This window comes from Saccopteryx leptura, chromosome 2 (genome assembly GCF_036850995.1).
Source record: "Saccopteryx leptura isolate mSacLep1 chromosome 2, mSacLep1_pri_phased_curated, whole genome shotgun sequence".
Lineage (NCBI taxonomy): Eukaryota > Metazoa > Chordata > Mammalia > Chiroptera > Emballonuridae > Saccopteryx > Saccopteryx leptura.
In genome coordinates, this window is record NC_089504.1 from 114373180 (window position 1) to 114397008 (window position 23829).

Below are 23829 nucleotides of genomic sequence, written 5' to 3' on the forward strand. Positions count from 1 at the left end.
GACAAGCTGCCAAGCTAACTTAGACATCCCTTATTGAGGCTGCTCTCTGTCTTCTCGTCTTCTCTGAAGATCCACTTTGGCTGTCCTCATGTGCCCGAGCCCCCAAGAGCCCTGGTCTGTCCACTTGCCCACTCCCTGCATCCAGAGGCCTTCAGGTTACTCCAGGTGGGCCAGCCCGGTGGGGCAGTGGTGCGAGCTGAGAACCAGCAGGCGGGAAGCAGGCACAGTCAGAAGGAAGGACAGACTGACTCCAGAGTGCCCAGAGGAAGGACCTGGACCTGCAGACTCAGGACAGGATCAGGCCTGCTCTCAGCCCTGGTCCGCACACCCAGGCAGCACACTGACCATGTCCAGGCAGACATGCAGATGACACGCGGAGCCATAGGGCAGATTAGCGCCTGTTATTTCTGAGCCAGGCCTCCCACGCTTGTGGACCCGCTCCCAGGCGGGGCTCCTAGCCCTTTCCTGCTCACGGCTGCTTGCATTTTTGCCCTGTCACTGTGTGACCCTTGCCCTGGCACTGACACGCTGGTCATTCTGACCTGCTTCAGCCAGGCCTGGCCCCTGGCCCCTGGCCCCATGGGCAGGGGTAGAGAGGTGAGCGTGGGGCAACTTCCCTCCTCCGTGTGCCCTCACCTCCTGCCCGCTCCTGACAACTCTGCCCTGGCCCTGCTGTCTTGCTTTCTCCCCTGCTCGCAAGAGGCTGGGCTGGCTCTATCTCCGCAGTGCATCATTCCGGCCCCCCGTGCGTCTCGCCCTTCTGGAGGTCGCTCTTAAGTCTCCCCGATCTTCCTGCCTCTCTTCTCTGCATGCCTCTCCCCTCGCTTCTCCTTTGTCTCACGGGGTGCCTACGGCCCAGGCTGCCCATGCCGGTTAGCAGTTGGTCAGTTCTTATCAAGTGCCCACTACTCTGAACCAGGCTGGGGCCAAGGGCTCTGGTCCGTGTTCTCTATGACTTCACAGTCTGGAGGGGGAGGCAGGAGAAACATCTTTGGAGAGCAAATGAATGACACATTGCACACAGCCAATAAACCAGGTGGCTGGGTTATCTTGGAAGTTTTCTGGAAGGAAGTGGAGCTTGAACTGGTAGAAGGGTGTGATGTGAGCGCAGGCAAGGGACAAGAACAAGCATTGGCCCGGAGGCGGGACTTTGCATGATTTTGGGAGTGCTGGGCAAGGCGCTGTGATAACGGACTGTCAGAAGTTAGGGACTCTCATTCTGAATGTGTCACACGGCTGAGAGGCAGAGTAGGGACTGGACCCAGGTTGGGGCTCTTGTCAAACTGAGATGATGGGACACAGAGCTAGGTCTGAGCCCCCCCCCCCCCCCCGCCACATTCCTTGGATCCTTCTCTGCTCTTTGCTTTGTCCCCCTGTGGCTTCCAGCTCCCTGCATGTTCTCCTTCCCAGCCTAGAACCCGGACTTGGCGCTTCTGGGCCTGATGGTGTGAGCCTGGGTTCAAATCCACTCTCTATGTCTGCAGCCAGTGTGACCTTGGGCAAGCTGTTTAACCTTTCTCAGCAGCAGTTTCCTCATTTGTAAAGTAGGATAATGGTGTTACCTTTTTTGGTGGGGGAAGAGGTATATTTATATATTCTGTTGTGGGGGGAAAAATACACATTACATAAATTTTACCATCATAACCACTTTTAAGTTCAGTCGCATTAAGTACACACACTGCTGCACTGCCCTCACCACCATCTGTCTCCAGAACTGCTTCCTCCGACCCGGCGGGAACTCCGGACCCAGTGCAACACTGGCTCCCCTTCCCTTCTCTAGCCCTGGTAACTTCTATCCCGTTTTCTGTCTATGAGTTTGACTGTTTAGATACTCCGGAGAAGTAGAATCGTGCGGTATTTGTCCTGTGCGGGGCTGATTTCACTTCGCACAGTGTCTTCAGGGTCCAGCCATGCTGTAGGCTGTGTCAGAATTCTGCCCTCGTTTATATCCTCCATTGCAAGGATGGACTGCATTCTGTTTATCCATGATCTGCTGGTGGACACTTGGGTGCTTCTGCCTTTTGGCCGTTATGAATACTATCGCTGTGAACGTGGATGTACAGGTGCCCGAGTTTCTGCTTTCAGTTCTTTTGGGTATAAAACTAGAGGTGGAATTGCTGGGTCACATGGTAAGCCTGTGTTTAATTTTTTTGAGGAATCGCCACACTGTCTTCCACAGCAGCTGCACCATTTTTGTATATATTGAAAGAAGACTCCGCCATTTGGTGGTGCAGCTGGGATGAGAGCACACAGAGGGGCCTGTGAACAGTGCAGGGTGTTGAGCTGCCCGCTCCCGGGAGCTCACGTTGGCTGAGGGAGTCAGACAAGAGCTCAGGGACTTGAGCCAAGGACGGTGAGAAAGGTGCAGACCCCGTGCCCCAGGGCCTGGAGGCAGGAGTGAGCATGCCCACTTGGGAGGGGATCAAGGAACCTTCTTGGACCGGTGGCCTTGAAGCCTGGGTAGGATTTCACCAGAAGCCTCAGGCCCTCTAGGGACAATGGTGGTCATGGCTCAGATGTCAGGCCTAATCACTGCCTTCTCAGGCTTCAGGCACAAGTTTCTCCACAAATAGCCTCCTCCTTCTGCAGGTGTTGATCGCTTCAGCTGATCCCTGGACGTTGGGATTAGGGCTGGTTGTGGAGGAAGGGCCGGCCCCCACCTCTGCATGGCCTGCAGGGGTGAAATGCGGAGCTCAGTGAGAGTGGGCTCCTGCAAGTTCTCAGCCCATCCCCATTTTGAAGAAGAATAACTTCAGTTGTAACAGGACCTTATTAAGATGTGAACAATAGTAGCTGACTTTACCAACCTGATAGGTGGCAGGTGATTTATTTACTTTATGTGGTTGAATGTGTTTGTGGCCCAGAGGGAAGGACAGGGGTCCCCAAACTACGGCCCTGTGGGCCTCATGCGGCCCCCTGAGGCCATTTATCCGCCCCCGCCGCACTTCTGGAAGGGGCACCTCTTTCATTGGTGGTCAGTGAGAGGAGCATAGTTCCCATTGAAATACTGGTCAGTTTGTTGATTTAAATTTACTTGTTCTTTATTTTAAATATTGTATTTGTTCCTGTTTTATTTTTTTACTTTAAAATAAGATATGTGCAGTGTGCATAGGGATTTGTTCATAGTTTTTTTTTATAGTCCAGCCCTCCAACGGTCTGAGGGACAGTGAACTGGCCCCCTGTGTAAAAAGTTTGGGGACCCCTGGGGAAGGCGATGCAGAGGTGACCTGTCTCAGACAGGATTCCGCAGGTGGGATAACAGTTTTAGTGGTCATTAGGGATGCGGAAGAGCCGGGGTGGCTGGCAGGGTGTGTGGGGAAGGTTGAGAGGAAGTGGTGGTGACCTCTGTGAACCCTGCGTTGGGAATGCTCCACCCTCAGCCTGTGGCTGGGCCCAGACTCCCTTCTCCACTGGCAGTCCTCACCCCTGCTGGGGTGGGGCATGTTTGTGAGCTGGGGGCTGTTAGACACATGTCCTCTGGCAGATGGGCCACAGTCTGGTGCAAGCGTCCTTCCCAACCCCACCCAGATCCTCTCTGGGGTTGGCCAGAGCCACCTGCCACACTGCAAAACCCAGCTGCCCGGTAGTTTCCACCAAGGTCCAGGCTGGCCTCCTGCTGCCCCAGCATGTGCTCTCAGCCCCCGGGGTGGAGAAGGCCTGGGGTTTCACAGCTAGGGGCAGAGCTTGGACAGACATGGGTCTCTTTCCCCCCCACTGCCTCCTGGATTTCCTGCTGGCTTTAACTGCCCTTGCTCTTCCCGGCTGGCCCTCACTGTGGTTTCAGGGCTCCCTCTCTGGGCCTGTGCTCCCTGCTTGTCTCCGCTTCTGCCTCTGACTCTGTGCACTTCCTGCTGCCTACATTATCTGGGACCCAGAGTCTTTCATCAGCTCTGGGTACCACTGTCCGTGAGAGAATGACAACAGGTGGGCAGGGCATAGTTGGCTCTCCAGGACCTGGGTCAGGGTAAGGGGCAGTCAGACATCCACAAGGACTGACTTCACACAGAGACCCAGAGGATTGGGGGTTGATGCAGAGAAGAGGTACAGAACAGTGTCTTGCAGAAGAAGCTACCTGCCCAGCCAGGGGAGGACACCCATAGGAAAAAGCAGTCGTTGTGTCATAGTTGGGAAGCCTTGGAGTGGATATTTTGTGGCCCCTGGGACACCAAGAAATGGAGTACTGTTGATCAAAATCACTTTCTCTCTCTGGGCCTCAGTTTCTTCTTCCTTAGGCTAGATAGGACCTCTGGGGTTACCTGCTCTAGCCCCTGCTTCTGGGGAGAGATGGCCCTCAATCCCATGTTAAATACAAATGATGCTCTGCAGTAGTTAAGAGGTGGGCTTTGGAACCAGACTGCATGGATTTGAATCTCAAACACTTGCTGGCCTGTGACCTTGAACAAGTTCTGAACCTCTCTGTGCCTCCATTTCCCTGTCTGTGGAAGGGAGTGATGTACCGGCCTCACAGAGGTGTGGAGATTAAAAAGGTGAATGTAAGTAAAGCTTAGAGTATACATTCTTTGTTTGCACACATGCCTGGTGCATGGAAGTGCTCAGTAAATGGTCATTATTGTTACTGTTATTACAAGAATGAAAAACTGCAGCAGATCCCTGTGTAGATGTCAGCATGGATCAGAGGCCAGCTGGCCTGGAGGCCGTTGAGTGGCCGGGTTGACCTCTGAAGGACCTCTGGTTACAGGAAGGAAGCTGTTTGGTCCCTCTTGGCTCAGTACACCCACAGAAACCCAGCACTTCACTCCCACCCAGGAGGGAATTCTCAACCACTAGCATCACCTCCAGTAAGCAGAACGAGACTGGGTGGAAGTGGTCGGGATGAGCCAGCCAGGAGAGCAGGGTGCAGCTCCAGCAAGAGGGAGGGAAGAAGTGCAATCTGAAAAATGCACAGCCGGCTTAGCCTGACTTGGGCCCCTCCGGTCTGGCTCCTTGGCCCCGCTGCTGGCCTCTCACCCATGGCCGAGACGGCCCAGCAGGTAGCAGAGCTCCTGAACGCTGCAGCAGAGGGCAGCAGGTGGGGTTGGGGCTGGGTGGGGCTCCGTCTTTACGTCCGGGGGCTCTTTGCCCAGAGGACGGGTCTTCTGAGGTGTCTGGAAGGGACATCGCAGGTGGTGGGCACGGCGCTGTCAGCTGCTGCAAAGGAAACACCACTGTGTAGGGGCCAGGCAAGACTCCCGTTCCCTAAGCACCTTCCCTTGCAGTGGCTGAGCCAGGACTCAGACCCAGACAGTTAGTCCCAGATCTGCTGGTGGATGATTTGGGTGAGATTTTCTGACCTCAGTTTCCTCATCTGGCAAACAGGTATAATTGCCTACTGTTTTGTATGTAGGAAGTGGGTTTTCTATAAAGTTAAATGAGGCTTATGTTTTAGGACTCCTCAACTTTTTATATTTAATGTAAATGTGTAAAGTGCTTTTACTAAAGTACAGTTGCTGTACACTAAACTAGACATATTTGAACTGAACAATATGACAAGTTTTGACAGATGTTACACACCTGTGAAGTTATTACCACTGTCAAGAGAGTGAACATCTCCATCTTAACCTAAAATCTTAACCCCCCCCCCAAAGAAACAAGTAAAATGATTTTAACTTAATTTTGTATTTGTATTTTAAATTATTTTTCTCAAAGAGAACCTTCCAAATTTTAGATGCTTTAGGCACCACAAAAATCTGGATTTGCACTTGTATAGAGAGACTCGGATGAGACCAGGATAAGAAAACACTTTGAAAATTTTGTTGGGATAATCAGAAGTACAAGGTTATTCCTTTTATTTAACCCACAATCTTTCCCTTGTCACTCATTTAACAAATGTTTATCGGGAGCCTACTATGTGCAGGCAGTGTCTAGGTAGGTGTAGGGCAGTGGTAGTCAACCTGGTCCCTACCGCCCACTAGTGGGCATTCCAGCTTTCATGGTGGGTGGTAGCGGAGCAACCAAAGTATAAATAAAAAGATAGATTTAACTATAGGAAGTTGTTTTATAAAGATTTATTCTGCCAAACTTAGCGAAAATCCGACATAAAGTACTTGGTAAGTAATTATTATTATTATATGCTTTAACTCTGCTTTATAAATTTTATAAAGTAAAGTTACTTCCCTACTTTATAAATCACCATTACTGTGGAACTGGTGGGCGGTTAGAAAGTTTTACTACTAACAGAGATACAAAAGTGGGCGGTAGGTATCATATAAAAAGGTTGACTACCCCTGGTGTAGGGTATAAATAAGTAAATAGTGAAAAACCCCTGTCCTAGGAGCTTTCCTCTGATGAGAGTGGAGTTAGGACAGTGCTTTAAAAGAGTAAGTTGATCAAATGGTGTGTTAGAAGGTGCTGTGGAGATCAGTGAAGACTGTAGGTAGTAAAGGTTAAGTGGGAAGTCATCTCAGCTTTTAGTGGGGTGTTCAAGGAAGATGTCCCCACGACAATGGCATCTGAGCAAAGAAGCCATCAGTAGCGTGTGGGTTTTTGGGGTAGATAGAGTATAGGACACACAAGGGCCTTGAGGCAGGAGTGAGCCTGGCATGTTCCAGGAACATCCTGGAGACCCGGTGGTGGGTGGCACGAGATCAGAGAGGGGCTTCCAGACATTATAAGGGCTTAAACACTTTTAATCTGAGTGAGATGGGAAGCCATTGGACAGTGTTTTAGCACCAGGATTGCTGTGGCCACAGTGTTGAGAATAGACAGGGATCAGGGAATTCAGGTAGAAGGCTTTCAAGAGACCAAGCCAGGCCCTGGCCAGTTGGCTCAGTGGTAGAGCGTCAGCCTGACATGCGGAAGTCCCGGGTTTGATTCCCGGCCAGGGCACACAGGAGAAGCGCCCATCTGCTTCTCCACCCCTCCCCCTCTCCTTCCTCTCTGTCTCTCTCTTCCCCTCCCGCAGCGAGGCTCCATTGGAGCAAAGATGGCCCGGGCGCTGGGGATGGCTCCTTGGCCTCTGCCTCAGGCGCTAGAGTGGCTCTGGTGGCAACAGAGCATCGCCCCCTGGTGGGCGTGGTGGGTGGATCCTGGTCGGGCGCATGCGCGAGTCTGTCTGACTGCCTCCCCGTTTCCAGCTTCAGGAAAAAAGAAAAAAAAAGGACCAGGCCAGAGAGCAGGGATGAGGAGTGTGGCATTGGATGAGAAGTGAGGTGAGGTGATGAGAAGTGGCTGGATTCTAGATATAGTCAGAAGATAGTCATCAGGATTTGCTAGTGGACTCATTCATTCATTCAATAAAGAGGTGCCAGGTATTAGAGATGTGGCCCCTTCCTCTGAGCTGTTGGGAATCTAACGGGAAAAGACAGAGAATTGAGAAGCTGCTCCCTTTGTACAAGGTATGGGCTAGAAAAGCAGACTAGAACCATATCCTGGAGGTATTTAAAGTCCCTTCAAACTAGTGTCCCCTGCCTTCCCCCTCCCTCCAGCTTTCCTACCAGCCCCAAGACCCTCCAGCTTGCCCTGCTCAACTCCACATCATCAGCATTGTAACTAAACCTCCTGACTCTCAGGAACCTTCCCTCTGCCCTCGCTCTTCCCCTGGACTGGTCTCTGCACTAGACTGTCTGGGCCTGGGAAATTTTACCTTCATTTTACAGAACAGGAAACTGATCCATAGAGAGCTCTCATTAACAAACATAAAGTCTGTTTTCTAAGTTTGTAAAATTTTGGTTGGAAAAATCTAGGTGTGAACTTATTTTTGACAGAGAGAAAATCAGAGAGAGGGACAGATAGGGACAGACAGGAAGGGAGAAAGATAGACTGGTAGAAGCATCTCTCTTCGTGATAGCACCTTAGTTGTTCAAAGATTGCTTTCTCATATGTGCCTTGACCCGGGGGTGGGGGCTACAGTAGAGCGAGTAACCCATTACTCAAGCCAGTGACCTTGGGCTTCAAGCCAGCGACCTTTGTGCTCAAGCCAGCAACCATGGGATCATGTCTGTGATCCCACACTGAAGCCAGCAACTCTGCACTCAAGCTGGTGAGCCCGTGCTCCAGCCGGCGACCTCAGGGTTTCAAACCTGGGTCCTCCGCGTCCCAGTGTGATGTTTTATCCACTGCAACACTTCCTGGTCAGACTAGGTGTAAACTTTTAAAGGGTCTTGATGAAGAGAGAGAAGGCTGGTTGAAGGTACACAGAGGACCTGACTTGCAGGGGACCTATAGTTTGTGTGTGGAGCTTCTGGGCTAGAGCCTGGCTCCCAGCTCCCAGTTCTGTGACCCGTTCTCAGTCCCCAGTGGGGATGACTTTGCTCTCTTGCCAGTGAAAACACATTTCATAACTGCAGCATGAGTGCCTGTAGTTAGACATAGGGTAGGACATTTGCTGGACACTGAAGGAGCCTGTGGCATACTTGCCTTGGAAAGCTTTGAGAAGAGAGATCTTGCTGGACCTCAGTTTTAGATGCAGACCAGCCCATGGGGCAGTGTCCCCAGGGTTGGCTCCCCTACCCTTCACCCTGACAGACAGGCCAGAGCTTCCAGACCAGCAGGTCTTTCTGGCAGACGAGACCTTCTGAGGGTGGCCTGTTAATTCAGCCTTGGCAGTGGGGAAAGGTCAGCCGGGGGGCCAGCGTGGCCTTGGCTGTGCTCTCTTTTTACAACCCAGGTGGCAGGTAGCCCACTCGTCCCGCCTCCCTCTGCATCCGCAGCTTCCTTCCTCGCAGCCACAGCCCTGGAGCCCAGCAAGGCCCTGGGGGTTAGAGCAGGGTGGCAGCTGTGTCCTTGGGCCCCAGAGTGAAGCAAGGAAGTGATAGCTGCCGCTCAGACTCTCTCGCCCTCCCTCTCCCTGACCCAGTTCCCTTCTTTATGGTCTGATCCTCCCAGTGGTCAAGGTCCAGCTGAAGGCTCACCTGACCACCCAGCCTGAACTGACCCCTCGTCCTCAGGACACACTGCATGTTGCCTGTCCGTAGCACCAGCTGGAGCCATTGTGTGGGCACACGTCTCTCCTCAGCTAGGTGGTGAGCTCTCTGACACAGGGAACCCCTTCTCTTAATCTCATTCATGATAGGAGGGTACATGGGTGGTTCCTTCCAGTTCTCAGATCTCTCAGATGTAGCATCAGTCTCTAGGAGGCTGGGCAGGGTGATCATGACCTCGTTATTACCTGTTGACTGGTCCATCCAGAGCCATGGAGCTGGAAATGCGACCGGTCTGGGTTTTAAGTTAAGGACCTCGGGCCTCTTTGAGCTTTGAGGACACTCAGTGTCTCAGCACTTAATTTCCCCATGCTCCCTGCTGCCCACAGACAGGACCAGACATCCTGCTCATTTATGGAGGGGGGGAGAGCTGCACAGGGGAAGGCCCAGCCCAGGCCCAGGCACTTCCTTGCACACACACACACACCCCCCCCCCCAATGTGCAGAAGGCCCAGGAGGAGGTTGGAGCAGAGGCAGCTGCTGGGCGGAGGTGAGGAGGCGAGGCGGCCGGTGAGGATGAGGAGGGAGGCTCTGAGAGGGCTCCTCGAGCTGTGTGTCCATCAGGAGGCCTGTGTCCCTGGCACCGCCTTTTGTCAGGTCACCAGTCCCCCAGTGAAGCCTCACCTTCCTCTTGCTGCTGGGAGATCCTGGGGTCCCAGGATAGCAGGAGGGAACGTGCAGAGTCCTCACCCCAAGTACCAGCTGGAGGTGGGCAGAGGGTGCAGGAAGGGACATCGCAGACCCTCTCGTGTGCCTGCCTTCTGTCCATCCCCTCCCATTGATGGCTCTTGGTGTCTCTACAGGTCGAAATGAGCTGATTGCCCGCTACATCAAGCTCCGGACAGGGAAGACCCGCACCAGGAAGCAGGTGGGCCCTGGGAGACAGGCATGCGCCCCCCAGACAGGTACCCCAGCACCAGCCTGTGCCCAAGGCGGGCCAGGGCCTCCTCAGGACCAGGTGTGGGCCCACCGTGGGGCTGGCTCGGCTGGGTTGTCTCCGACAGTTAACTTTCGCTGCTGTCCCTGCTGCCATTGCCTGGAGGAAATCCCTCACCTTCCTGGGGAGTGAGCAGTCCCCTCCCAGCCCTCCTCCCGGACACCAGAGAGCAGGACAAAAAGCACGCGCACCGCACTTTATTTACTGCCCGATTCTGGATTAGCCGGGCTAGCCAGAACTGAGGGCCCGTCATTGACGGACCTTCCCTCCGTTCATCCGTGTGTCCATTTATTCATTCAGTCCACAGATGTGTATGGAGGCTGTGGAGGGCGGAGGGTCAGAGAGCCAGGATGGGGAGTGCAGGTCGCCTGGGAAGTGGGGTCAGGAGCCCTCTCTTCTTGCCATAGGTCTCCAGCCACATCCAGGTGCTGGCTCGTCGCAAAGCCCGTGAGATCCAGGCCAAGCTAAAGGTAAGGCCAATGGCAGCTGTGGGAGGAAGGATGGGGCTGCTTCCTAGGGCACTGATGGGGCTGCTTCCAGAAAGTTGGAGCTCTTTTTCCAGCAAGCAAAGTTTTCTCGTGTGTTCAGAGATTGACTGCTGTGTATGGAGCCGTGTGCTTCTTGGTATTAATGCAAGTGCTGTTCAGCCTATAACGTCTGTCCACACGGGGAGGGACACTTGACCTTGGAGCCGTGTGTGAGACTGCCAGGCTCCACAGCATCCAGGGGGCCACAGGCCAGTCTTCTGCTGTGCTCCCCTGCCCTCAGGGGCAGTGCCCTCAGCAGGTCACCCTCTTAGACTCCACCCCTTGAAGACCTTTTTGAGCCCCTGGCTAGTGCCATCATCCAGAGCCTGCAGGGTGGGCAGTCATGGAAGGCACTGCTAGGCACGGGGGTGTTGATGCTACTGTGGGAGCAGGTGGAATTCCTTCCCACGCCTTGCTCTCTGGGGATGGCAATTCCTGCCCCTCCTTGAGGGCCAAGTGACAGGTGACTCCACTGTGGAGGACCAGCTGCTGGCAGCATTCCCCTTGGGGCAGCCCTGCCCCCCACAGGCTCGGGCCTCTCAGACCCTGGGACCAGGGGCACTTGTGAATACTAGTGGGAAGCACCACATCACAAAGGTGTTAACAGCAGAGTCCGCCCAGCTACTTAGTAGGAAGAGCTGATATTTGGGAGCATTAGACTAAGACCATCAGTTTACATTCTTTTTAAAGCAGTAGAAACCCCTTTGTTCCCCTCCAACACAATCTCACCCCGACATGTTATCAAAGGAGCTACTCTTGGTCAACGCTAGTCTGGTGAGGAGCAGACCAGAGGCCAGAGACCCCTCCTTCTAGTTACCTCTCACTATGGCTCTTGAGCCCCAAAGTACCTAAGAACCCAGTTTAAAAGCCCTGGACTAGTTGGCCTCAGAGGTCCTGTGTGGCCCTAGTAGTTCATGACCCTGTGTCTGGAGGATCTGAACGAGTGGGTGGGAGCTCCCAGGAAGGCACACACTGCCTGCTCAGCTCTGTTCCTCCTGCCAGCAGCCCAGCTGTCCCCGTCCCCTTGGTCCCTGGACAGCTGGCTGGGCCTCAGCTGTTGACCCTCCCATCAGCTTGCACATTGACCTCCAGCCCACCACAAGGGTCCTGGAGCCCAGCTAACCCCTCATTTTCCCTCTCTGGTCTGCCTCTGACTCACTGGGACCCTGGGCAGGGAGCAGAATGGTGAACAGACTTTCCAGTGTTCCGTTTAGAGTCATCGAGGGGAACTTGTCATTCCTTCGGGGCCTGGCTGTACGGCTCACGTTTGCTTGGAGGAATGGCGCCTGTCCAGTCCTTGTCCATAGGCTCTAACTTGGGGCCTAGGGACAGCCTTCAGTGGACAGCTGGACAGACATCAAGGGAGCCATGAGCCCCCTTAAATAATATGCAGATTTTCATGTATATGTGTTTCCCCATGGAGGTTGGTCTGAGGATTTCGTCATATTCTCAGATGGGTCTCAGCAGGTCAGGTAGAAATCCTCTGGGTTTCAGGCTTGGTCTGGCCTGGCCCTGGCCTGGGCTTTGTGAGCTTAGGCGAGTCACTGCCTCTTCTTGAGCTCCACGCTGTCTCCCTTTCTGTAATGACAGGGTTAAGCGAGGTAGTATTGAGATTCTCCCCCCAAAATTCAGTGACTCCTTGGCTCTGTAGCCTGGCCACTGACGTCACTCCCCATAATGTCCTTCTCACTTCCCTCGACCCCGCCCTAACCGCCGAGGATGCGGCTCCCTGAGCCCAGTGGCTTGTGGAGATCAGCTATCCAGGGAGGGGTGCGAGTTGCGTGGGTGGAGCTCTCCCGCCTTCTGATCAGTTGTAACTGCAGGGTCTGCAGGCTCTCTGGGGTACGGCCGGCCATCCTTCTTGTCCTCCTGGGTGGGCGGGGCCTGGGCTGGCCGACCAGGGCAGGCTTGGCTTTTCCCTCTGCACAGTGCAGGTGTCCTTGGGAAGAAGCACACCTTATGCTGATTATTAGCTAGCTCCCCACCACTTGGGAGGGGTCGCGTGCCCTCTGTGGTATATACACATGCTGTCAAATCCTGACATACCCCTTGTCGCCTGTTTACTCAGCCCCCTGGGCCTGCAGGGGTCTAGAGGTGAGCTGATGTGCCACCCTGGACCAAGCTCAGAGGGCTGACCATCACTACCATCAGCACCTTAGTCACCTAAATTCTCTGAGCCTCAGTTTCTTCATCTTAAAACAGGGATCCTTCTGGTCCTGCTAGCCTCACAGGAGTGCTGTGATGTTGAGTATCAAAGTGAGATAGTGTTCTTGACCTTTTGTGGGCCAGCTTGTGCCACATGAGCATAAATGGTCTGAGAGGAAGGGCCTTTTGCTGTGTTCTGGCTCCACAAGCACATGGTGCCGGCATGCTGGGTGTGTTACCTGGACCATTGGAGCCTCACACCATGGAGAGGCCATGGTGATATCTACCTCAGGGGGCTGTGAGGACTGAGTGAAATTATGGTGCAGAAACGCCTGTAAGTCACATGGACCTTTATCCATCTTAACTTGTTTATCACTTGGGACAGGTCTGGATTAAATAATACTTCTTTTTCTCCTAAAACAGAATTTCTGGAGCTTTTGAGTTGATATGATCCAACTTTTCAGCCCCAGTAAAGCTCCACACACAGAATAATTCCAGTCTATATATGTGGTCTTGTTTTGGACAAAGACACAATTCCCATTAGACTTTTTGAAATACAGAATGTTGTCTCATCGGAGTGCTCAGGATAGGAACCAGGCTTATATAAGTATAAACAACTATTAATGCTATTATTATTTTTTAAATTTTTTTTATAAATATATACACTATTTATTTGAGAGAGAGAGAGAAAGACAGGAACAAGGAGAGTGAGGGAGGAGAGAAATTCGAGAAGCATCAACTCATAGTTGTATCACTTTAGTTGTTCATTGATTGCTTCTCATACATGCCTTGACGCGGGTGGGTGAGGGGGCTAAAACCAGTGACCTTGGGATCATATCGATGCCGGCACTCTTGGGGCATTTTGAACTGGGGACCTCAGTGTCCCAGGCCAATGCTCTATCCATTGCACCACCACTGTCCAGGCAATACTGTTATAATTATTAACAGTGTCATGAGTGCTTTTTTGTTCAGAGCCTGGGTAAGGTGAATCCATTCTTCAAGTTGGACCCGTGGAGGGCAGACAGCTAGTGTTTGTACTCTTATCTGTAAAAGGTAGAGAGTTCTGCCATGCAGGGGAGACCCACAGGGCAGAACTGAGACAGGTGGGGTCACAAGAGACTGTCCGTGCCTCCCAACAGTCCGTGTGACCAAGGATGGCCCTCCTGCACATTCAAAGGGGATTCAACAGGTAATTATGTGCAATCTGCCATGAGCTGGGTGCTGTCTGAGCCACCAGTATTGTGGAGGTGAGCAAGGATTAAAAAGTTCCTGTTCTCAACTGGTGTCACCAGAGGGGAGGGGTTGGGGAACGGGTGAAAGGGTTATCAAGTCAATCAACCACAGCGATGCAGTGTACGGCACAGTGAACAGAGTCAACAGTATTGTGATAACTGTGTATTGCGACACATGGTTAGTAGGCTTAGTGTGGAGATGATACCGTAAGGTATATAAATGTCAAATCACTATTTTGTACACCTGAAATTAAGATACGATTGTATGCCAACTATACTTGAATAACAAATTGCTTTTTGGTCTGGAAAATAAATAAATACAAGGTCCCTGTTTTCAAGGTGTCCCTGTGGTTAGTAAATTGAAAGATATGATCTAGCAGATGGTCTCCAAAGTCTAAGTGGTGATCAAATAGGCAGGGCTAGTATTAAGCTTCTTGGACAGATGAGAAAGAAATTGGTTCAGGAAACCACGTGACTTGCTCAAAGTCACAAAACAAAGTAATAGATTGCAAGGACAGAAGCCTGGTCCCCTGGGGCCTAGTCCAGGGCTGTGGCCACCGACAGTGGGACAGCTTCCCTGACCACAGGTCCTCCCTGCCCTTACCTCAGCCTGCCGGGGCGACCGCTGCTGAGGGTGTCCCTCCTGCTGTCTTCCCCCAGGATCAGGCAGCTAAGGACAAGGCCCTGCAGAGCATGGCTGCCATGTCGTCCGCCCAGATCATCTCCGCCACAGCCTTCCACAGTAAAATGGCCCTCGCCCGGGGCCCTGGCTGCCCAGCAGTCTCAGGGGTAAGTGGGGCTGCCTGGCGCCAGAGGCCAAACCAGCCCTCTCCTTCTCGCTCCTCCCCCTTCTGCAGAACCGGAGCACTGGCCAGACCACATTTCTCTCACTTGAGCCCACTCAGGCCAGGAGAGTCAGGGGGAAGGAGGGACCAAGGACCGAACGACATGCTGGGTCACAGCTTGGCCCAGCTGGTATTGGAACCACCTTCCTGGGGACACAGCAGACCTACACACGGGATATGCTGCCCCCATTAGCTGACCACCCGGGAAGCTCTACAGAGTTGGCCCAATTTACAGAGGGGGAAGCTGAGGCCCCAGGGACAGGGGTTGAAGCGGAGGCTCTGGTGCAGCACCAGCCTGACCTGGAGTGTTCCTCCCCCTGCTGCTCCCGCAGTTGCTCAGCACTGCCCTCCTCCTCGCTGGAGGGCTCGTGTCTGCAAACAAACTCCTGTGCGAATTTTAAATGTTTCGGCCTCAGAACTGGCGTCTGGGCCATGGCCAAGTTGGTCACACTTTTGGAATCGTCCAGAAAGGCTCCTCCTTTTCAGGGCTGTGTCCTCACAGGGTTTTCTTGGCTGTAGGGACTAAATGGGTCTTCAGCAGTTGCCCTCGGGGCGGTGACAGTCCCTGTTCTGTGCTTGGTGAAGCTCTTGTCTAGCATCTTCTCAAAGGGCGTTCCAGGGGGCGCTCGTCCACAGAACGCCTGGGTAGATATGACACAAAGTGATTCGGTGCGTAAGTTTGGGGCACTTAGAACTAAATCGGTTTCCTGACTCGAGGACTGTTGGGAGCCTCACTTGCTGCTCTGCATTGTGGGTCTGTCCCTATTCGAGGAATACGAGATGCTGTTTACCGAACGGGGTGTTTCTCCTGTGGAACACCACGTCAACAGAGCATGGCCAGAGGCTAGAATTCCTTGAGATCCACGCCGGGACTCTGCTGTAGCCAAGTAACTCTCTCCCTGCCAAGTTCTGGTCCAGGCTGCTGCGGAGACCACTGCACTGTCTCCCCACACCAGGCCCTCAGGCACGTGGGCGATGCTGACTCTGTGCTCTTTGCCTCCTCAGTTTTGGCAAGGAGCTTTGCCAGGCCAAGCCGGAACATCCCATGAGTGAGTATGGCCTGCAACCAATTGCTCTCTGACCTGAACTTGAGTCCGTAAACTTAAGATGTGGATGCTTGGCCCCAGGGTGGGACAGGGCTGCAGGCTGGGCCCACATTTTACTACGACCTTGAGCTTGGGGATCAGGCTCTCCTGCTGTCAGGCAGCAGCTCAGGCTACGTTGTAGACACCTGGGGCGGCATTTGCCAACACACCAGTCTGTCCATGGTGCTGCAGGGCCAGAGCTTGGGACCCCAAGGGAAGTAGGCTCAGAACCAGGGCTCAGCTGGCCTGGGAGGGCGGGATGGGAAGTGTGGATTTTATAGTTGACACGCTGGTTTTGTGGATCAACCGTAAAACCTGAGGGAGTGGGCAGGAAGGAAGTGGGAGACCAAAGCCCACCGAGGCCCCTGATGACCAGACCACCAGGGCCAGCCACACAGATAGCGCTGGACACTGCTTGAGGCTCTGGGGCTGCACCCTGCCCAAAGCTTACACCTCCTCTCTCCTGTCTCCCGCAGTGTGAAACCTTTCTCTCAACAAACCTACACTGTCCAGCCTTCGCTGCCTCTGCCAGGTGGGTCGGCAGACACAGCTCCTCACCCATCACACCCCTGCAGCTCCTGCCCCCAAGCCCTGGGCGCCTGGCAGCAGACGCCCCTGCCCCCCCGGCTTGCCTGCGGTCTCTCCCAGCCTGGCTCAGGCTTCCGGGGGCACACGCAGTTTAAAGGGCAGCGCCTGTCCCCAAGCCCTGGGCGCCTGGCAGCCGGACGCCCCCTGACCCCCGGCTTGCCTGCGGTCTCTCCCAGCCTGGCTCAGGCTTCCAGGGGCACACGCAGTTTAAAGGGCAGCGCCTGTCCCCAAGCCCTGGGCGCCTGACAGCCAGACGCCCCCTGCCCCTCGGCTTGCCTGCGGTCTCTCCCAGCCTGGCTCAGGCTTCCAGGGGCACACGCAGTTTAAAGGGCAGCGCCTGTCCCCAAGCCCTGGGCGCCTGGCAGCCGGACGCCCCCTGACCCCCGGCTTGCCTGCGGTCTCTCCCAGCCTGGCTCAGGCTTCCAGGGGCACACGCAGTTTAAAGGGCAGCGCCTGTCCCCATGCAGCTGTTCCTCCGCCACCCCTGAGTGCTGCATGTGTGCCCCCATATACGTTGGCTGCTGAGAAGGCCTCCCTCTTGGTGACCCTGGATTCCTTCAGACTTCCCAGCCCGGAGAAGGAAACCTTGTTAGCGGAGGAATAGGCCCGGAGCTGCTCAGGGGACCAGCTTTGTCCTTGCCTCTTTCTCATGAGCATCCCTTAGCGTTTTCCACTCTGCAGGCCAGACGGGGTCCCAGCCCTTCAGCACCGTTTCTGGCTTGGGGAATGACCCCGCCCACATCCTGGGCCGCCCTTCCTGCTCTGAGAGCCGCCCTGCGCTGTCCAGACTCCTCAGCTCTGCTCTCTCCCAGCCCCGGGCAGTCCGCCCTCTCCTGGCCTCGCCGCACTGGCCCCTGTCTTGGCTCAGGCCTTCCTAGATCTCGCCTCGATTACTGCAGCAGCCTCTTATCCAGTTGGCTTCCAGTCCCTTCTCTTCACCGTCATTCACCTAGCGGTCTTTTTAACTCACCATGTTGCTTCGAGGCGTAAAACCCTCTAATGTCTCTCTGGTGACTTCAGGAGACAGTCAGTCTACACTGGTGGGACTTACCGTGTTCTTCTGTGAACCTCGCCCTCCCCCTCTCCCTCCCCTTCTCCGTTCCCCAGCACCACCCCTGTCTGCCTCTGGGCTCTGGCTCAGGCTCCCCTCCCTACTGTTCCTCTCCCTGTTCTCTCCCAGAGTAGGCACCCTGCTGTTGGCGCCTGAGCACACTGTGCACTCCCCCCCACCTAGCTCCTGACTGTCGTCAGCTCTGTGTCAGGGCAGTGTGACCGACCGATCGGTCCGTGCCCTCAGTGTACTCCATCCCGTCCGGCACTCAGCAGTTCCTCAGTAAGCAGTGCTTGCACAAACGAGTAACTCAGCTCGTACAGTAAGCACAGGCTAACGTGTCTGTCCAGCAACGTCCCCACCCATCCCTCTGACTATGGATGCGCCTCCGATTCCTTCCTCCACCCTGAGCACATGGGGCCTCCGTTCATCAGACTCCCTGCCTGGGACACTGGGCTGTCAGCGAGAGGTTGGCCTCACTGCTCTCTGTTCCCTCAGTCACCAAGGCCTGGGCTTCAGCTCGCTTCCTGTCCCCACTGTGTCCCCTCCTCTTCGCTCTGCCGCACTGCTTCAGTTCAGGTCCCACAGGGACTGTGCGTCAGGTCTGCCTCAGCCCTGCCTGCCCTTCCTCCAGGCCAGAACAGATCTTTCAGAAATGAGGATCTGAGCATGTCACTGCCCTGCTTAAGGTCTGTCACTCTCCTGAACTCTCAGGCCAAAATTCATACTTGCTGCCTGCCACTGGTGCACACCGCCCTTCTCTCCATTTCTGCCGCAGACCTGAGGCTCCAGACTCACAGAGCCCCTCACAGCCTCCAGGTCTTGGCCTCTGCTGTGTCCTCTGCTCAGAATGCCGTTCCCTGCCCCTGGCTTCCCCTGCTGCTGCCTACTTCTGCTTCGTAACTTCTTTCAAGCATCGCCTTCTTTGGAGGAAACTTTTCTAACCATCCCCAGATTGGACCAGGGGCTCCTCTTGGTGCTTAGTGCATCCCTTGTCAAATTTTATCCCGTTCATGACTTCTTTTATCAGCAAACCTGTATCAGAGTTCCTTTTCTGGGCCAGGCTCTGTTTTGGGTGCTGGAGAGACAGCAGTGAACCAAACAGGAAACTTTCTTTTCTTGTGAGGCCTATGTCACTGTAATTAATGACTTGTCTGGTCAGCTCCCCATTGGACCAGAAGCTCCTTGAGGGTGAGAACCCAGCGGAGCCGGCTGTAGAAGTCCTCTCAGCCAGTAGATATCAGGCCCCCGGCTGCGTGCAGCCTCCCTTGAGTGTAGTTCTGTGTGGGACCGAGGGGACTGAGTTGCACCAGGCTGAGCCCTCCCTGCCAGGGCTTCTCCTGGACTCGCTAGCCAGTGCTCTGCACTCCCCTCCGCCGCCCCTGTTAGAGCCTCGCTCGGGGAGACAGGAGATTGCCTTGCCAGCACAGGCCCCACGGGTGGGCCTGGGGCCCTCACAGAGGGTGTGTGCAGGGACCCTCACAGAGGGTGTGTGCAGGGAGGGCGTGTGCGAGCAGGCTCCCATGTGCCTCTCCTGCTGCCTGCAGGGTTTGAGTCTCCGGCAGGACCCGCCCCATCGCCCTCAGCGCCCCCAGCGCCCCCATGGCAGGGCCGCAGCGTGGCCAGCTCCAAGCTCTGGATGCTGGAGTTCTCTGCCTTCCTGGAGCAGCAGCAGGACCCTGACACGGTAGGTGCTCCTCTGTGGGCCGCACGCGCCCTGGAGCTCCCTCGCTTCCCCAGCTCCTGTTCCGTCCGCTTCGGGCCTTCTCGCCCAGCCCTTCTGCCCCATTCCACTTTGGGCTCTAACTTAGGTTCTGCATTCCTTTACAACCTTTCCTTCCCTTGAACCCCTCTCCCCTTTTCCTTTCGCTTCTCAAGCCACTTCCCTCTTCTTTCCTTCACCTTCGGTCTCTCCCTGTCTCTGAAGCTCCAGTCCCAAAGCTCCCTGTGGTTTCTTTGTCCCTTTCCCACCTCTCAGCCTTCCCCTTTCCTGCCCCTTGACCTCTGTTTTTCCCTCCTGTTCTCTCTCCTCCTGACCCAGCCACCGCTCAGTCCAGAGCTGCTCATCCCAGCCCCACCCTGGTTGGTCCATCCTTTCCCTGTGTCTCTGAGGAGCCTGCTGTGTCTGACCCCCATCCCTGGGAGGCAGGCTGGGAGCAGAGCCCAGCCCCCACCCTGTCCCCTTCAGTGTCTTGGTTCCTCGGTGACCAGCATTACCTGCAAAGGTCAAAGCAGCACTTGGAGGCATCTGGTCCGACAGAGATTCACAGGCCATTTCACTTAGACATTTCCAAACTTGTTTTTAACTCAAGAACCCATTAATCTATCAAGCTCTTACTCAAATCCCAGTGTGTACAACAAGAGTAGATTTTGTTTTGTTGTAACAACAGAGGTGCCCGACCCCTGTCTTTAAGGGTGGAGCACAGTTTGAACACACCTCATCTAGGTCAGTGGTCTGACCTCACAGATGAAATAACAGAGGCCCAGAGATAGAAAAAGATGCCTGGAGATGTTTAGTGACAGGCAGGACTAAGAAGAACAACAACTAAAATCTGTTGAACACCTGTTAGGTGCTAGGCGCTGCGTCCAGATGCTTTATACCATCAGTTTTGCCTTACATTCAATGTTTTCATTGTCTCCATTTTACTGGTAGAGAAACTGAGGTCCAGGGAGCTGACATTACTCAGTCACGTGACTGAGATCTGAGCTCTGGTCCATTCTGTCTGCCCTGCTGACCCTCCCCCTCCCTCAGACCAGCTGTTCTCTCCACAGTACAACAAGCACCTATTCGTACACATCGGCCAGTCGAGCCCAAGCTACAGTGACCCCTACCTCGAAGCTGTGGACATCCGCCAGATCTATGACAAGTTCCCGGAGAAAAAGGGTGGACTCAAGGAGCTCTTTGAACGGGGACCTTCTAATGCCTTTTTTCTCGTGAAGTTCTGGGTAAGCTTTCGATAGACTCTTCCTTCCTACCCCCAGCACATCAATGTGAGTGAGGAGGAAAGGGGAAGAGGTGGCGTACGGCGCCCTTGCCATGGTCGACATCTGGGGAGGAGGGGCCAGTGCGAAGGGGAGGAGCAAGCAGCGATGGCTGAGACTGGGAGCCAGGCCAGTGGGGCCAGAGAGCTGGGCTAGTAGTACAAGGCCCTTTTCTGGTTGCGACACCTTAGTTGTTCATTAATTTCTTTCTCATATGTGCCTTGACCACGGGCTTTCTTTTTTTTTTTTTTTTCAAGGCCCTTTTCTGATCTGTGGTAATAGCAGTCCTGGCTGGAAACAAGTACCGCCTTAAGGAGGCTGAGTATGGTAGGAAGACTTAGGGGATACTGAGGGATAGGTGGAGGCCGAACCTGGACCCTGAGTTACCTGAGTCTTTGGATGGCATCACATGAGTTGGTTTCAGGGCCTGGAGCAAGGCAGTTGGTCCTTAAAAGCTCATCTCCAAGGACAGGCTTGGAGAAGTGCACTATGGGATTAGGAAAGGTTAGCCCAAAAGAAATGCTCAACTTATAAACAGCTTAGCCTATAGACTTGGTCTCCGCTGCCTTCCTCGCCTTGCTCCTGGACAGGTGGGTAGAGTTTCCTCCTTTCAAAATGTCTTCTCTAAAACTAGGAGGCATAATTAATGCCTGCTCTGGAAGCTTATTTTCCAGGGGGTAGAATACACACCCAGAAGGGATGCAGGGAAGAGGCAGACAAGTGCGAACTAAGCCGGCAGTAACAAGTATAGGAAATCCTTCTGGTCTGTGATTGGAGCCTTTGAATAGTTTCAGAGCGTTGACACCAGGCCACGGTGGCTCCTCCCACATTCCTCTCCCTGGCACCCTTATTAACACCCAGGAGACAGCTCAGGGATTCTTACTCTGATTAGAGTTGACTATCTGAAAGCTTTACTTTTCCTAGAAATAGGCTTAGTCACACAAAATTTTATATACATTTATTTCTAGGTGGCTTACAGACCCCTGGCCTGGGTTCTTAGACTAGCTTTTATTCACAACCAAACCCGTGCAGCTGGCTTTCCCCAGAAGAGGCAAGTGCTGGAACTGAGACCCAAGGCCTCTGGTCTCTGAGACGCTTAGTTTTTGCACTCTGAAAGACAGCTTGTTCTGGGAGCAGGATGGCAGTTGGACCTGGGCCTTTAGTGGTGGGCAAGATCTATTAGGCAGAGATGGGGAAAGGCTGTTACAGCCTGGTGGAGGCATAAGGAAGTGGGCTCCAGAGGAGAAAGTTACGGGTATAGGTGTATGAGAGGGAATAATAGAAAATAAAACTGCAGAGGTGAGTTAGATCCTGGGATGTCCTAATCACACAAAAGTTTTGGGTTTTGCCTGGCCAGGCGGTGGTACAGTGGATAGAGCGTCGGACTGGGATGCGGAGGACCCAGGTTCGAAACCCCGAGGTCTCCAGCTTGAGCGCAGGCTCATCTGGTTTGAACAAGGCTCACCAGCTTGAGCCCAAGGTCACTGGCTGGATCAAGAGGTCACTCGGTCTGCTGTAGCCCCACGGTCAAGGCACATATGAGAAATCAATCAATGAACAACTAAGGTGCTGCAACAAAGAATTGATGCTTCTCATCTCTCTCCCTTCCTGTCTCTCTGTCCCTCTCTGTCTCTGAGACACACACACACACACACAAATAATTTGGGTTCTAATCTATCCTGGGATGAAAAACAGGTAATAGTTTCTTTTATTTTTATCTTATTTTTAAATCAGTGTATGTTCAGCCCTGGAGAGGTGGCTCAGTGGATAAAGTGGCATCCTGGCACACTGAGGTTGCAGGTTCAATCCCTGGTCAGGGCACTTATGAGAAGCAATCAGTGAGTACACAACTAAGTAGAACAAATAAGTAGAACAATGAGTTGATGCTTTTCTCTCTCTCCCCTTCCTCTCTCTCTCCCTCTGTCCTTTCCTCTCTGTCTCTCTCTCTCTGTCAATCAATGGGAAAATTAAATCGGCTCTGGCCTGATAGCTCAGTTGGTTAGAGCACCATCCCAAAGCCGCAGAGGCTGCCAGTGCCACCCCGGTCAGGGCACACACAGGAACGGGTCAGTGTTCCTGCTTCTCTCTTACTCTCTCCTTCTCTCTAAAATCAATAAAATAAACAGGAAGGAAAGGAGGGAGGGAGGGAGGAAGGGAATCAGTGCATGCTCATAGGTATGTTATGAATTAATACCAAAAGACTTGTAATTGAAACATCAGATTCTTGTCCCATTCCTCCCCAACCCCAGTCCCAATCCCCAGAGATAGTCGCTATAAATTTTTGCTATTTATTCTGGCTTTTAACTCCTTAGTTGTAAATAATATGTTTATACTTTCATACCTTGATATCATGACTAAGACATTTATCCTTATGGTAGAAAAAAATTAGCTGTGTTATACCATTTTTTCCTTCATCATTCCAATATTATCCTATGTAATAAGTTATATAATTTAGTCAAAACAATAAAATATTTACATTTTTGACAATGTATGTTGACCACCAGAAGAGCCAGGAAGTATTTTGTGATTAACTTTTTAAATTTTTTTTTTTTTTTTTGTATTTTTCTGAAGCTGGAAACGGGGAGAGACAGTCAGACAGACTCCCGCATGCGCCCGACCGGGATCCACCCGGCACGCCCACCAGGGGCGACGCTCTGCCCACCAGGGGGCGATGCTCTGCCTCTCCGGGGCGTCGCTCTGCCGCGACCAGGGCCACTCTAGCGCCTGGGGCAGAGGCCAAGGAGCCATCCCCAGTGCCCGGGCCATCTTTGCTCCAATGGAGCCTTGGCTGCGGGAGGGAAAGAGAGAGACAGAGAGGAAGGAAGGGGGGATGGAGAAGCAAATGGGCGCTTCTCCTGTGTGCCCTGGCCGGGAATCGAACCCGGGTCCCCCGCACGCCAGGCCGACGCTCTACCGCTGAGCCAACCGGCCAGGGCGACCTTTTTAAATTTTTAAAAATTTTTTAATTTTTTTTAAGTGAGACGAGGGGAGATAGTGAGACAGACTCCTGCATGCACCCTGACCAGAATTCACCTGGCAACCTCCATCTGGGGCTGATGCTCGAATCCACAGAGCTATTTTTAGTACCCAAGGCTGACATCTTGGGACCAACTGAGCTAGCCTCAGTGCCTGGGGCCTACACTGAAACCAATCAAGCCACTGGCTGTGGGAGGAGAAGAGGGAGAGAAGGTGGAGAAGGGGGGAGAGAAGCAGATGGTTGTTTCTCTTGTGTGCCCTGATCGGGAGTCAAACCCAGGACGTCTATATGTCAGGCCAATGCTCTATTCACTGAGCCAACTGACCAGGGCTAATTTTATTTTTAATACAGGTTTTTTTGTGTATTTCTACAAATTAATGACTTTCTTATTTGCATATTTTACATAAACCATTATTAAAATTTTACAATTGCTTCATTATAATTACCAAATAAAATAAAATTTTTCCCAAATGTTCGAATCTTTCAGATAATTGATCAGTTCCCCCTTTCTCATAGAGGTCTTTGCCCTGAATATCTCTGTT

General features: G+C 53.3%; 1 protein-coding gene across 4 annotated transcripts in view; it reads left to right on the forward strand.

The window, feature by feature from the left end:
• The window catches only part of TEAD4 (TEA domain transcription factor 4), an 81763-nt gene that overhangs the window by 40815 nt on the left and 17119 nt on the right, over nucleotides 1–23829 (forward strand). For 3 of the 4 annotated variants that reach the window (XM_066368590.1, XM_066368589.1, XM_066368592.1), the window contains 7 exons: nucleotides 9722–9786; nucleotides 10263–10325; nucleotides 14420–14548; nucleotides 15610–15653; nucleotides 16166–16221; nucleotides 18876–19015; nucleotides 20101–20274. In XM_066368590.1, the coding sequence (XP_066224687.1) occupies nucleotides 9722–9786; nucleotides 10263–10325; nucleotides 14420–14548; nucleotides 15610–15653; nucleotides 16166–16221; nucleotides 18876–19015; nucleotides 20101–20274 (671 nt within the window). The remainder of the gene's footprint in view (nucleotides 1–9721; nucleotides 9787–10262; nucleotides 10326–14419; nucleotides 14549–15609; nucleotides 15654–16165; nucleotides 16222–18875; nucleotides 19016–20100; nucleotides 20275–23829) is intronic. The other variant, XM_066368591.1, reaches the window with a different exon arrangement.